Below are 13,760 nucleotides of genomic sequence, written 5' to 3'. Positions count from 1 at the left end.
TAGAATCTGTATATGGTGCCATTTCTTGTGGGACTGTGGTCTAAATACCCAGCAGCACTTTCTACTCCACCCACTTGGTTCCAATGCAATACACTGTATTTACATGTTAGTCATTTAGCAGATGGTCTCATCCAGAGAGACTTACAGTAGTGAGTCATTTAGCAGACACTCTTATCCAGAGACTTAGGGTAGTGAGTCATTTAGCAGACACTCATCCAGAGAGACTTAGAGTAGTGAGTCATTTAGCAGATTCTCTTATCCAGAGAGACTTGGGGTAGTGAGTCATTTAGCAGACACTCTTATCCAGAGAGACTTAGGGTAGTGAGTCATTTAGCAGACGCTCCTATCCAGAGAGACTTACAGTAGTGAGTGCATACATATCCATAGGCTACTGGTCTTCTGTGGGAATCGAACCCACAACCCTGGCGTTGCAAGCACCACGCTCTACCAACTGAGTCACCCGTATATTGATTCTACAGACCCTACTGAGTACTTCCTTTCTGGGCCTATAGACCTCAGTCCACCATGATATAACACCATATATATATATAGATTCTATAGACCCTACTGAGTACTTCCTTTCTGGGCCTATAGACCTCAGTCCACCATGATATAACACCATATATATAGATTCTACAGACCCTACTGAGTACTTCTTTCTGGACCTCAGTCCCCCATAAAGTAACACCATATACACAGTGGGGTGTGAAATTATTGACACCCTTAATAAAGATGAGCAATAATGACTGTATAAAATAATTCAAACACGGAGCTATATTGTGTGCAAAAAAAGGGGGAAATTCTATTATTTTATACAATCACTCAGAGATTTTGTTTAACAAGTAATACAACAACAAATTGACACCCCTAAAGATTCTTATACAGTAGTCAGAGGTTTAGTATTTGGTCCCACATTCCTAGCACGCAATGATTTTATCAACTCTATAGATGTATATCATATTCCATTTGCATTTCCTTTTTGGTTGTGTTTCAGATTATGTTATAACGAATATAAATGAATGGTACATAACGTAGTGTGTCATTTTGGAGTCACAAAAATAAACACTTTCACATTAATGTGGGATGCTGCCATGATTACCTCAACTGTTATATTTACAACAATAGAACCCATCTAATACAATTCATGACATATTTTATTATGACAATGCCGACCTAAAAAGTATTTTAACATTTCATCATGACGTCATGTCATCTCACATTATGAGGATCAATTCTATTTAGAAACTGTACAGGATATTGGTCAATGAATGCACCAGATTTAGTATGTGGACATAAATCATACACTCAACACACATCATACATATTTTCATAAAGTACAGTTTAAAATATGACACCTTTGTGAGGAGAATCTCAATTACATTTCCTTGATTCCTCGTGTCCTCTCCTCGCCACCTCACAAACCCATTGGATGAGAAGGAAATTGCTATTGAGAGTCTCCCTATGACCTCAAGCTAACTGATATCTCATCCTAGATGATGACAGGGGGACGAACAACACTGGAGTTGAGACCAAAACACAGAGCGATGGAGGCGGCAGCGGAGGCTGGTGATTTAGCCTGGAGGAGAGCAGACTCCCACTTAAATAACTCACATCCCTTCCTGGTCCCCCCAGGGCCGTGTTTACGCACCGCACAGCAGTAGAACGCTCGGCCTTGGTTCGGGCCGCCGTTACACACCGTTAGACGCTTGGCTCGCCGCCCACAGTCGCACAGCGGGGCCGTGATCTTGGTGCTGCGGGTCGGCGGGAACGAGGACCGGTTAACGGACGAGGAGAGGATGGAGAACGATCCACCGACAGAAGTACGAGAGACAGAAGAGAGGCAAGAGGAGTCCTTGTGGATCGTGAAAGATGCTTTTGGCATCTCTGCGTGCAGCCTTGAACGTGAAGTCGATGGGTTAGGGTTATGGACAACAGGTCTGGGCCTGGCAAAGGAAAGATTGGATGCAGAGCTGTTTGGTGTCTGTGTCTGTGAAGCAGAGAGGTTACTGCTGGTGGTAACTGGTTTGGGTCTAACGAAAGAAGGATTAGGAAGGTTTGTAGTAGAGGACATGGATGTGAAGTAGTTCCCAGGGTTTTTTGTTGTGAGAGGTCTTGACCGTGTAGCATGGAGGTTGGAGCTCTGGAGGCCTGGTCTGGGTTTGACAAAGGAATGACTGGATGCTGTTGAGGTATTGGATGAGATAGAAATACTGGATGTAGAAGAGGTATTTGAGGCTCTTGGCTTGTCCTTGTAGATCACAAAGGAGTTGTTCGATGTTGCCGTTTGAGGTCTTAACCGTGTAGCTGAGCGGTTGGAATCGTGGGTAACAGGTCTGGGTTTGGCAAAGGAGAAACTGCATGAACTATTTGACCCAGAGGTGTTGTATATCCTCGTTGTCTCAGCTTTTGCAGAACTGGAGGATGTTCTCCATTCGTCCTTGTCGATCACAAAGGAGATTGACGTTTCCGTGGTCAGTCTTGACCGTGTATCTGAGAGGTTTGAGCCAGGGGTAACAGGTCTGGGTTTGACAAAAGAGGAAGTGGACAGACTAGTGGGTGCAGAGGGGTTGTAGGTCCTTGTTGTCTCAGCCTTCAAAGACACCAAGTTACTGGAGGACGTTCTACTATCGGTCTTGTGTACCAGTCTGGTGAGATGTTGGCAGGACGTGTTGGTGGTATTGGAACTAGGCCTACTGTTGGTTGGACCTCTACCAGGATTTGAATGTACTGGGCTTGGACACAGCAAGGTCCTCCCACAGACCGAGCTATCATCCACCTCAAACCTCTCGTTCTCTGTGTACACATCAGCAACAGAATCCTCGTCACCAACCATGACATCGCAGTCCTCCTCCAATACCACGTCGTCATACGAACCGCACGACTCCGTTTCCACCAAGATGGGCACGTCCTCCTCCATACTACCTGTTTCCGGGTCAAGGGTCGGGTCTGGCTGGGGTAGATGGGTAATGCAATTGACAGTGGTGGAGACCAGAACGAGGCTGTTGATGTAGTGATGAGGAGAGGGGATATTGAAAGTCATAGGAGAGGAGACGGACCGTATCGTTCCTATTCGAACTGTTCTGCTGCTGCCACTACTACCACACATTGGAGTGGTCAGACCATTTAGAAGGGTCTTTGGTGAAACAATACTCTGATACTGAACAGGTTCAGCGGTTAAGTTGGAGTTCACCTCTGTGTTGGGAGCCATGTTGTCTGAAGGCTTGGGTCGTGTTTCAACAACGTCTGTGTTGCTAACTGGCTTGCTGTTGGGTCGATTTTCAAGATGGCCGCCGCTCTCTGTCGTCTTGGAGGGGTTTTTGATAGTGGTTTTGTTATCCCCCTTGTTGCTAGGACAACCATTCCCATTTCCAAACAGGGGTTTGGTCTTCAAAGGTGCCTAAGAGGTAAACAAATAAAATAAATCAATGCATTATATATATATATTTTTAAAATTCTCCCCAATTACAATCTTGTCTCATCGTTGCAAGTCCCCAACGGGCTCGGGAGGCGAAGGTCGAGTCATGTGTCCTCCGAAACATGACCCGCCAAACCTCGCTCCTTAACACCCTCCCGCTTAACCCGGAAGCCAGCCGCATCAACTGACGACCGAGGTCAGCCTGCAGGCGCCCGGCTCACAAGAGCGCGATGAGCCAAGGAAAGCCCCCCCCAGCCAAATCCTCCTGTAACCCGGGCGACGCCGGGCCAATTGTGCGCTGCCATATGGGACTCCCGATCACGGCCGGTTGTGAAACAGCCCGGGATCGAACCAGGGTCTGTCGTGACCCCTCTAGCAGAGATGCAGTGCTTTAGAACGCTGCGCCACTCGGGAGGCCCAATCAAAACATTTTTTTAACAAACTTTATTGATAGTCAGTCCAGTAAACAGAGGAACCAAACAGAAGAAAACTGACCCGAAACAACGAGTGACTTCCTGAACTCCAATAAGAAACTGATTTTCATTGCAAAACCTTTTACATTTGCACTAATGAATACGAACCAGGTGTGTATGGAACGGGGGTGAGTCACCTGCGTGAGTCTTTACGGGAGGAGGAGTGGGTATTCTGGGGCGTTGACAGAAATCCAAGGGGGTTCAATGTAGGTCGCCCCTGGGTGAGTCTTTAGGGGCGTAGTACAGTAGTCCAGGGGTCGTCAGCACGGTGGGGTCGTTAGTACTGGGGGTGTAGTAGTGGGGGTTTGTCAGGAAGCCACTCACCCTCTCCAGACTGCGTGTAATCTTCATCACACAGCCATCCCTCATCATCCTCCAGGCCAGGTGGGACGTGTTGCGGGCGTCGTCCAGACCTGCAAATAACATTCAACAAAAAATATTTTTGTGTCCAGACTTTCAAAAATGCTTAAGAGAAATATTCATTGTGTTATATGAATGTTGTTCATTGTAACCGTTATGGGCTTCATCCAGACCTTGAACCAAGATGTATATTATTCACAGTAACTGACAATGATGACTGGAGTCTTGTATGTTTTGATCCTAATGTTATTAAAATGAATAGTGCTGAGAATGCTAATAGTTAGCTAGCCAAGCCACTAGTGCAGAGAATGCTAATAGTTAGCTAGCCAAGTCACTAGTGCTGAGAATGCTAATAGTTAGCTAGCCAAGCCACTAGTGCTGAGAATGCTAATAGTTAGCTAGCCAGCCACTAGTGCAGAGAATGCTAATAGTTAGCTAGCCAAGCCACTAGTGCAGAGAATGCTAATAGTTAGCTAGCCAGCCACTAGTGCAGAGAATGCTAATAGTTAGCTAGCCAAGCCACTAGTGCAGAGAATGCTAATAGTTAGCTAGCCAAGCCACTAGTGCAGAGAATGCTAATAGTTAGCTAGCCAAGCCACTAGTGCAGAGAATGCTAATAGTTAGCTAGCCAGCCACTTGTGCTGAGCGATTAGTGCTTTTTTTGAGGATGGTTCGGTTTCAATTCGATTATTTAAAAAATAAATCAGGGCTTTCGATTATGTGGGATGAATGCTGTAACACAGAATCCAACTATTACTAAAAGTCCCATGATGGTAGGGACTGCCCATCACTGCCCATCCCCTATTAACCATTTATTCACTTTAATACAATATTTCAGTTGTTGTGTATATAACATTTGGTTGATCTATATAGAGCTGCTGCCTGACAAAAAACACTATTTTGTAGTTCCTCAAAGTAAATAAGGCAAACTTTTCTCACTGCTGATTACCAACTATCAATCACTTAGCTCATGTATTTTCAGGTAGAGAGATGTGAAGCAACAGCTGCTCTCCTCAGCCTCTTCCGTAGCAGGCATAAAATAAAACAGACCGGACAAGTAGACGAGCAATGGATTATGGTTATTGTAGTTAATTACCACATTGTATACGCTAAACTATGTGGAATATTAGCCTGTTGCAAACTACAACATCACACAGTTGAGGCCGGATCTAATGTATCTCTATAGAAACTACAACTCCCTACTACATCTCACAGTTCAGGCCGGATCTGATGCATCTCTAGAGAAACTACAACTCCCTACTACATCTCACAGTTCAGGCCGGATCTGATGCATCTCTAGAGAAACTACAACTCCCTACTACATCACACAGTTCAGGCTGGATCTGATGCATCTCTAGAGAAACTACAACTCCCTACTACATCACACAGTTCAGGCCGGATCTGATGCATCTCTAGAGAAACTACATCTCACAGTTCAGGCCGGATCTGATGCATCTCTAGAGAAACTACAACTCCCTACTACATCACACAGTTCAGGCTGGATCGGATGCATCTCTAGAGAAACTACAACTCCCTACTACATCTCACAGTTCAGGCCGGATCGGATGCATCTCTAGAGAAACTACAACTCCCTACTACATCTCACAGTTCAGGCCGGATCGGATGCATCTCTAGAGAAACTACAACTCCCTACAACATCTCACAGTTCAGGCCGGATCGGATGCATCTCTAGAGAAACTACAAATCCCTACTACATCTCACAGTTCAGGCCGGATCTGATGTATCTCTAGAGAAACTACAACTCCCTACTACATCTCACAGTTCAGGCCGGATCTGATGCATCTCTAGAGAAACTACACACTGAGCTCACAGAAGAAGCAAAAAAAAGACCTAAATGGAATTTAAATAATTGAACCGAAGTCGGTCAATTAGTTGTTTAAAAAAACAAAAACAACACGAATTTCTGTTAATCTCTCAGCACTATAAATGATAATAGAGAGATGTCTTTGGTCTGTGTGTACCTGAGTGCTCCCGTCCAGAGAAGCTCAGCACTATAAATGATATTAGAGATGTCTTTGGTCTGTGTGTACCTGAGTGCTCTCGTCCAGAGAAGCTCAGCACTATAAATGATAATAGAGAGATGTCTTTGGTCTGTGTGTACCCGAGTGCTCTCGTCCAGAGAAGCTCAGCACTATAAATTATATTAGAGATGTCTTTGGTCTGTGTGTACCTGAGTGCTCTCGTCCAGAGAAGCTCAGCACTATAAATGATAATAGAGAGATGTCTTTGGTCTGTGTGTACCTGAGTGCTCTCGTCCAGAGAAGATCAGCACTATAAATGATAATAGAGAGATGTCTTTGGTCTGTGTGTACCTGAGTGCTCTCGTCCAGAGAAGCTCAGCACTATAAATGATAATAGAGAGATGTCTTTGGTCTGTGTGTACCTGAGTGCTCTCGTCCAGAGAAGATCAGCACTATAAATGATAATAGAGAGATGTCTTTGGTCTGTGTGTACCTGAGTGCTCTCATCCAGAGAAGCTCAGTACTATAAATTATAAGAGAGAGATGTCTTTGGTCTGTGTGTACCCGAGTGCTCCCGTCCAGAGAAGCTCAGCACTATAAATGATAATAGAGAGATGTCTTTGGTCTGTGTGTACCTGAGTGCTCCCGTCCAGAGAAGCTCAGCACTATAAATGATAATAGAGAGATGTCTTTGGTCTGTGTGTACCTGAGTGCTCTCATCCAGAGAAGCTCAGCACTATAAATTATAATAGAGAGATGTCTTTGGTCTGTGTGTACCCGAGTGCTCCCGTCCAGAGAAGCTCAGCACTATAAATTATAATAGAGAGATGTCTTTGGTCTGTGTGTACCTGAGTGCTCCCGTCCAGAGAATTGTATCCCTAGATCCTGTAAAGCTCCATTCAGTCCCTTGGGTTTTCGGTTGTAGAACAGCTGAAAGAGAGACACATGAGTTAGACTGGATTAACACACACAGAGAGAGAGAGACATGAGTTAGACTGGGTTTACACACACACACACACACACACAGAGAGAGAGAGACACACACACACGAGTTAGACTGGGTTTACACATACACACACACATACAGAGAGAGAGAGAGACACACACGAGTTAGACTGGGTTTACACACACACACACACACACACACACACACACACATGAGTTAGACTGGGTTAACACACACACACACACACACACACACACACACACACACACACACACCACCTACCCTGTACGTAGCTCTCACCTGAGTTAGACTGGGTTAACACAGCACCTACCCTGTACGTAGCTCTCACCTGAGTTAGACTGGGTTAACACATCACCTACCCTGTACGTAGCTCTCAGGTCTATCCAGCTGTTCAGAACAGCAGGTTTGTGGAGCTGCTTCCGTTTACACTCATACAGCAGACACACCCCCAGGTCCCAGTCTGAAACAACACAACACAGATAATCAATCAAGTTGAACAAGGTTATCCACATTAAATGTTTGAGACTGTACTAAAGTGTGCAAATGTCCTTATTTTCTCTAAACCTAAAAGGAATCCACTGGAAAGGCCGTATATAGTCATATGAGTCCTGGGCCTACAGAGAAAGGCAGTATATAGTCAGATATGAGTATTGGGCCTACAGAGAAAGGCAGTATATAGTCAGATGAGTACTGGGCCTACAGAGAAAGGCAGTATATAGTCATATGAGTCCCGGGCCTACAGAGAAAGGCAGTATATAGTCATATGAGTCCTGGGCCTACAGAGAAAGGCAGTATATAGTCAGATATGAGTATTGGGCCTACAGAGAAAGGCAGTATATAGTCAGATATGAGTCCTGGGCCTACAGAGAAAGGCAGTATATAGTCAGATATGAGTCCTGGCCTACAGAGAAAGGCCATATATAGTCATATGAGTCCTGGGCCTACAGAGAAAGGCAGTATATAGTCAGATATGAGTCCTGGGCCTACAGAGAAAGGCCGTATATAGTCAGATACGAGTACTGGGCCTACAGAGAAAGGCAGTATATAGTCAGATACGAGTCCTGGGCCTACATAGAAAGGCCGTATATAGTCAGATATGAGTACTGGGCCTACAGAGAAAGGCCGTATATAGTCAGATATGAGTACTGGGCCTACAGAGAAAGGCAGTATATAGTCAGATACGAGTACAGAGAAAGGCAGTATATAGTCAGATATGAGTCCTGGGCCTACAGAGAAAGGCAGTATATAGTCAGATATGAGTACTGGGCCTACAGAGAAAGGCCGTATATAGTCAGATATGAGTACTGGGCCTACAGAGAAAGGCAGTATATAGTCAGATACGAGTACAGAGAAAGGCAGTATATAGTCAGATATGAGTCCTGGGCCTACAGAGAAAGGCAGTATATAGTCAGATACGAGTCCTGGGCCTACAGAGAAAGGCAGTATATAGTCAGATATGAGTCCTGGGCCTACAGAGAAAGGCAGTATATAGTCAGATACGAGTACTGGGCCTACATAGAAAGGCCGTACATAGTCATATGAGTCCTGGGCCTACAGAGAAAGGCCGTATATAGTCATATGAGTCCTGGGCCTACAGAGAAAGGCCGTATATAGTCAGATATGAGTACTGGGCCTACAGAGAAAGGCAGTATATAGTCATATGAGTCCTGGGCCTACAGAGAAAGGCAGTATATAGTCAGATACGAGTCCTGGGCCTACAGAGAAAGGCAGTATATAGTCATATGAGTCCTGGGCCAACAGAGAAAGGCAGTATATAGTCAGATACGAGTCCTGGGCCTACATAGAAAGGCCGTACATAGTCATATGAGTCCTGGGCCTACAGAGAAAGGCCGTATATAGTCATATGAAAGGCAGTACTCGGTCTCAACCTTTAAGTCTTTACTGAAGACTTATCTCTTCAGTAGGTCATATGATTGAGTGTAGTCTGGCCCAGGAGTGTGAAGGTGAACGGAAAGGCTCTGGAGCAACGAACCGCCCTTGCTGTCTCTGCCAGGCCGGTTCCCCTCTCTCCACTGGGATTCTCTGCCTCTAACCCTGTTACAGGGGCTGAGTCACTGGCTTGCTGGTGCTCTTTCATGCCGTCCCTAGGAGGGGTGCGTCACTTGAGTGGGTTGAGTTACTGACGTGATCTTCCTGTCTGGGTTGGCGCCCCCCCTTGGTTTGTGCTGTGGTGGAGACCTTTGTGGGCTATACTCGGCCTTGTCTCAGGATTGTAAGTTGGTGGTTGAGGATATCCCTCTAGTGGTGCGGGGGCTGTGCTTTGGCAAAGTGGGTGGGGTTATATCCTTCCTGTTTGGCCCTGTCCGGGGGTTTCTTCAGATGGGGCCACAGTGTCTCCTGACCGCTCCTGTCTCAGCCTCCAGTATTTATGCTGCAGTAGTTTATGTGTCGGGGGGCTAGGGTCAGTTGGTTATACCTGGAGTACTTCTCCTGTCTTATCCAGTGTCCTGTGTGAATTTAAGTATGCTCTCTCTAATTCTCTCGTTCTCTCTTTCTCTCTGAGAACCTGAGCCCTAGGACCATACGTCAGGACTACCGGGCATGCTGACACCTTGCTGTCCCCAGTCCGCCTGGCCTTGCTGCTATTCCAGTTTCAACTGTTCTGCCTGCGGTTACGAAACCCCTACCTGTCCCAGACCTGCTGTTTTCAACTCTTAATGATCGGCTATGAAAAGCCAACTGAGATTTATTCCTGATTATTATTTGACCATGCTTGTCATTTATGAACATTTTGAAAATCTTGGCTCTCTCTAATTTTCTTCTTCTCTCTTTCTTTCTCTCGGAGGACCTGGGCCCTAGGACCATGCGTCGGGACTGCCGCCCGTGGTGACTCCTTGCTGTCCCCAGTCCGCCTGGCCTTGCTGCTATTCCAGTTTCAGCTGTTCTGCCTGCGGTTATGGAACCGCCACCTGTCCCAGACCTGTTGTTTTTCAACTCTTAATGATCAGCTATGAAAAGCCAACTGAAAATTATTCATGATTATTATTTGACCATGCTTGTCACTTATGAACATTTTTGAACATCTTGGCATAGTTCTGTTATAATCTCCACCCGGCACAGCCAGAAGAGGACTGGCCACCCCTCATAGCCTGGTTCCTCTCTAGGTTTCTTCCTAGGTTTTGGCCTTTCTAGGGAGTTTTTCCTAGCCACCGTGCTTCTACACCTGCATTACTAGCTGTTTGGGGTTTTAGGCTGGGTTTCTGTACAGCACTTCGAGATATTAGCTGATGTACGAAGGGCTATATAAAATAAAATTGATTGATTGATTGATATGAGTCCTGGGCCTACAGAGAAAGGCCGTATATAGTCAGATATGAGTACTGGGCCTACAGAGAAAGGCAGTATATAGTCATATGAGTCCTGGGCCTACAGAGAAAGGCAGTATATAGTCAGATATGAGTACTGGGCCTACAGAGAAAGGCAGTATAGTCAGATATGAGTACTGGGCCTACAGAGAAAGGCAGTATATAGTCAGATATGAGTCCTGGGCCTACAGAGAAAGGCAGTATATAGTCAGATATGAGTCCTGGGCCTGCAGAGAAAGGCAGTAAGTCAGATATGAGTCCTGGGCCTACAGAGAAAGGCAGTAAGTCAGATATGAGTCCTGGGCCTACAGAGAAAGGCAGTATATAGTCATATGAGTCCTGGGCCTACAGAGAAAGACAGTATATAGTCAGATGAGTCCTGGGCCTACAGAGAAAGGCAGTATGTAGTCAGATATGAGTCCTGGGCCTACAGAGAAAGGCCGTACATAGTCATATGAGTCCTGGGCCTACAGAGAAAGGCCGTATATAGTCATATGAGTCCTGGGCCTACAGAGAAAGGTCGTATATAGTCAGATATGAGTACTGGGCCTACAGAGAAAGGCAGTATATAGTCATATGAGTCCTGGGCCTACAGAGAAAGACAGTATATAGTCATATGAGTCCTGGGCCTACAGAGAAAGACAGTATATAGTCATATGAGTACTGGGCCTACAGAGAAAGGCAGTATATAGTCATATGAGTCCTGGGCCTACAGAGAAAGACAGTATATAGTCAGATGAGTCCTGGGCCTACAGAGAAAGGCAGTATATAGTCATATGAGTCCTGGGCCTACAGAGAAAGACAGTATATAGTTATATGAGTCCTGGGCCTACAGAGAAAGGCAGTATATAGTCATATGAGTCCTGGGCCTACAGAGAAAGACAGTATATAGTCATATGAGTCCTGGGCCTACAGAGAAAGACAGTATATAGTCATATGAGTCCTGGGCCTACAGAGAAAGGCCGTATATAGTCAGATATGAGTACTGGGCCTACAGAGAAAGGCAGTATATAGTCATATGAGACCTGGGCCTACAGAGAAAGGGAGGGAAATAAGAATTTCTGATTTTCGCATCAATACGTTTCTTCCCATTTGAAGGTGACCCGGGTAACCTTTACTATCCTAAGCTACTATACCTGACCAGGTGACGAAGGCACAGGGGCGCTGCTCTGCGACTGGAGCCCTCTGGTCCCTGGGGAAGACCACACCCCTCTGGTGCTCCAGAGCCTGGAGCCACCGGGAGAACCTGGACAGACAGATGTGAAGGGGAACACCGGCCTCCACCTGTTGCTGTAGAAGAGAAACAGAGGTTTTCTAACACTCGTCAGGTTTAAAACCAGAAGAAAAACACACACGGATGTTGGCTAATGCTTCAAATATTCTAACTGTTACCATCCTGTTGAACAGGCCACAGGGAAGAAGGGTGTGTCTGCATGAAGAGGGTGCATCTGTGTGTGTGAATACCTGTGTGATTCCAGTGAGCTCGGTGCAGAAGTCAGGCAGTGTGAATACCTGTGTGATTCCAGTGAGCTGGGTGTAGAAGTCAGACAGTGTGAATACCTGTGTGATTCCAGTGAGCTGGGTGTAGAAGTCAGACAGCATGAATACCTGTGTGATTCCAGCGAGCTCGGTGCAGAAGTCAGACAGTGTGAATACCTGTGTGAGTCCAGCGAGCTCGGTGCAGAAGTCAGACAGTGTGAATACCTGTGTGATTCCAGTGAGCTCGGTGCAGAAGTCAGACAGTGTGAATACCTGTGTGATTCCAGTGAGCTCGGCGCAGAAGTCAGACAGCGCGAATACCTGTGTGATTCCTGTGAGCTCGGTGCAGAAGGCAGACAGCGCGAATACCTGTGTGATTCCAGTGAGCTTGGTGTAGAAGTCAGACAGTGTGAATACCTGTGTGATTCCAGTGAGCTCGGTGCAGAAGTCAGACAGTGTGAATACCTGTGTGATTCCAGTGAGCTCGGTGCATTAGTCAGACAGTGTGAATACCTGTGTGATTCCAGTGAGCTCGGTGCAGAAGTCAGACAGCGCGAATACCTGTGTGATTCCAGTGAGCTCGGTGCAGAAGTCAGACAGTGTGAATACCTGTGTGATTCCAGTGAGCTCGGTGCAGAAGTCAGACAGTGTGAATACCTGTGTGATTCCAGTGAGTTCGGTGCAGAAGTCAGACAGCATGGGGTGCTCCTGCGGCTGAACGTACGTATGGAACTCTGACTCCACCTCACCTGTAGAGGTGTTCAGGAGAACAGCAGGAAACTCAACTAGATGGGGGGAGGCAAGGGGGAGAGGGACAGGGAGGCAAGGGGGGAGAGAGGGGAGGGGGAGAGAGGGGAGGGAGAGAGAGGGGAGGGGGAGAGAGGGGAGGGGGAGAGGGGAGGGGGAGAGAGGGGAGGCAAGGGGGAGAGAGGGGAGGCAAGGGGGGAGAGAGGGGAGGCAAGGGGGGAGAGAGGGGAGGCAAGGGGGGAGAGAGGGGAGGCAAGGGGGAGAGAGGGGAGGACAAAAAAAGTGCAATGGTTACAGTATGTAGGTATGATATTACCACAACTATTGTCAAAGTACTGTATGCTTACTAATCTCCTGCCCATAGCTGTTCCTCTCTCTCCAGCATGTGGATTCGAAGTCAATGACAATCAGATATGGGAATATTTGATCTGGAAAGTAGAAAGTCAAAGTGATGGAAGTTGAACGAGATGCCATTGATTCAAGCAGAAAACCAAACATGTATGGCGTTTTAAAAGACTCTTACTCGATGTTAGTGGTTTCTTCTGTCCAGTTGATGACTGGCTGCGTTTCCTCACAAACCCTAGTTGTCTTCCATAACAAAACAGACATCATCCCATCAGTTTTGTCACCCCCTGCTACTATGAATATTACTCGTTGTACTTTTATGTTCATGGGAGCGCTTAAAACCATTTATGAGAATCATGGCAAGTCGGCATTTGAATTGCATTGTTTCTCGGCAAGTATGGCTGTCTAGATATATTTTAGCTTGGAAGCTAGATAACGTTACTTACTTCGCCAGTTTCTTTGTAGACATGTCGTTTTCTTCAGGCCACGGACTCAACTTCGTTACGACTAGTGTACATTAAAATATGAACAATGTGACAACCAAAGTACGACTTCAAAAAGAAAGTACCAGGTAAAATATCGCATACAACTTCATAACAAAGCAGCGTTGGATTCGCGGTGATCTTTTTTTGAATTCTCGTCGCATCTGTGTTACTCTGCTGCGCT

At 46.1% G+C, this 13,760-nt stretch overlaps 1 protein-coding gene across 1 annotated transcript; it reads right to left on the bottom strand.

Moving 5' to 3' along the window:
• Positions 1 to 1,136: 1,136 nt before the first annotated feature.
• LOC120041602 (ERI1 exoribonuclease 2-like) lies at positions 1,137 to 13,750 on the bottom strand. The gene is made up of 9 exons (XM_038986468.1): positions 13,541 to 13,750; positions 13,273 to 13,337; positions 13,097 to 13,177; positions 12,660 to 12,787; positions 11,660 to 11,813; positions 7,557 to 7,657; positions 7,079 to 7,160; positions 4,213 to 4,301; positions 1,137 to 3,397 (listed from the first exon to the last, which is right to left on the bottom strand). Exons 1-9 carry the CDS (start codon positions 13,561 to 13,563, stop codon positions 1,490 to 1,492), a joined length of 2,631 nt encoding a protein of 876 aa, XP_038842396.1. The 5' UTR covers positions 13,564 to 13,750; the 3' UTR covers positions 1,137 to 1,489.
• Positions 13,751 to 13,760: the final 10 nt, after the last annotated feature.

Source organism: Salvelinus namaycush, unplaced genomic scaffold (assembly GCF_016432855.1).
Source record: "Salvelinus namaycush isolate Seneca unplaced genomic scaffold, SaNama_1.0 Scaffold485, whole genome shotgun sequence".
NCBI lineage: Eukaryota > Metazoa > Chordata > Actinopteri > Salmoniformes > Salmonidae > Salvelinus > Salvelinus namaycush.
The sequence above is the reverse complement of the archived record's forward strand: the minus strand, read 5'-3'. Positions and strand labels throughout refer to the sequence as shown.

What these genes read in the sequence shown, in the direction of transcription:
- LOC120041602 (XM_038986468.1), bottom strand. Translation starts at nt 13,563, where the DNA reads ATGTCTACAAAGAAACTGGCGAA. An exon ending in CAGCTATGGGCAGGAGATTA is followed by an intron (nt 12,788 to 13,096) that starts GTAAGCATACAG and finishes CCCCCCATCTAG; the next exon opens with TTGAGTTTCCTGCTGTTCTC. An exon ending in CTCTGGACGGGAGCACTCAG is followed by an intron (nt 4,302 to 7,078) that starts GTACACACAGAC and finishes TGTTATTTGCAG; the next exon opens with GTCTGGACGACGCCCGCAAC.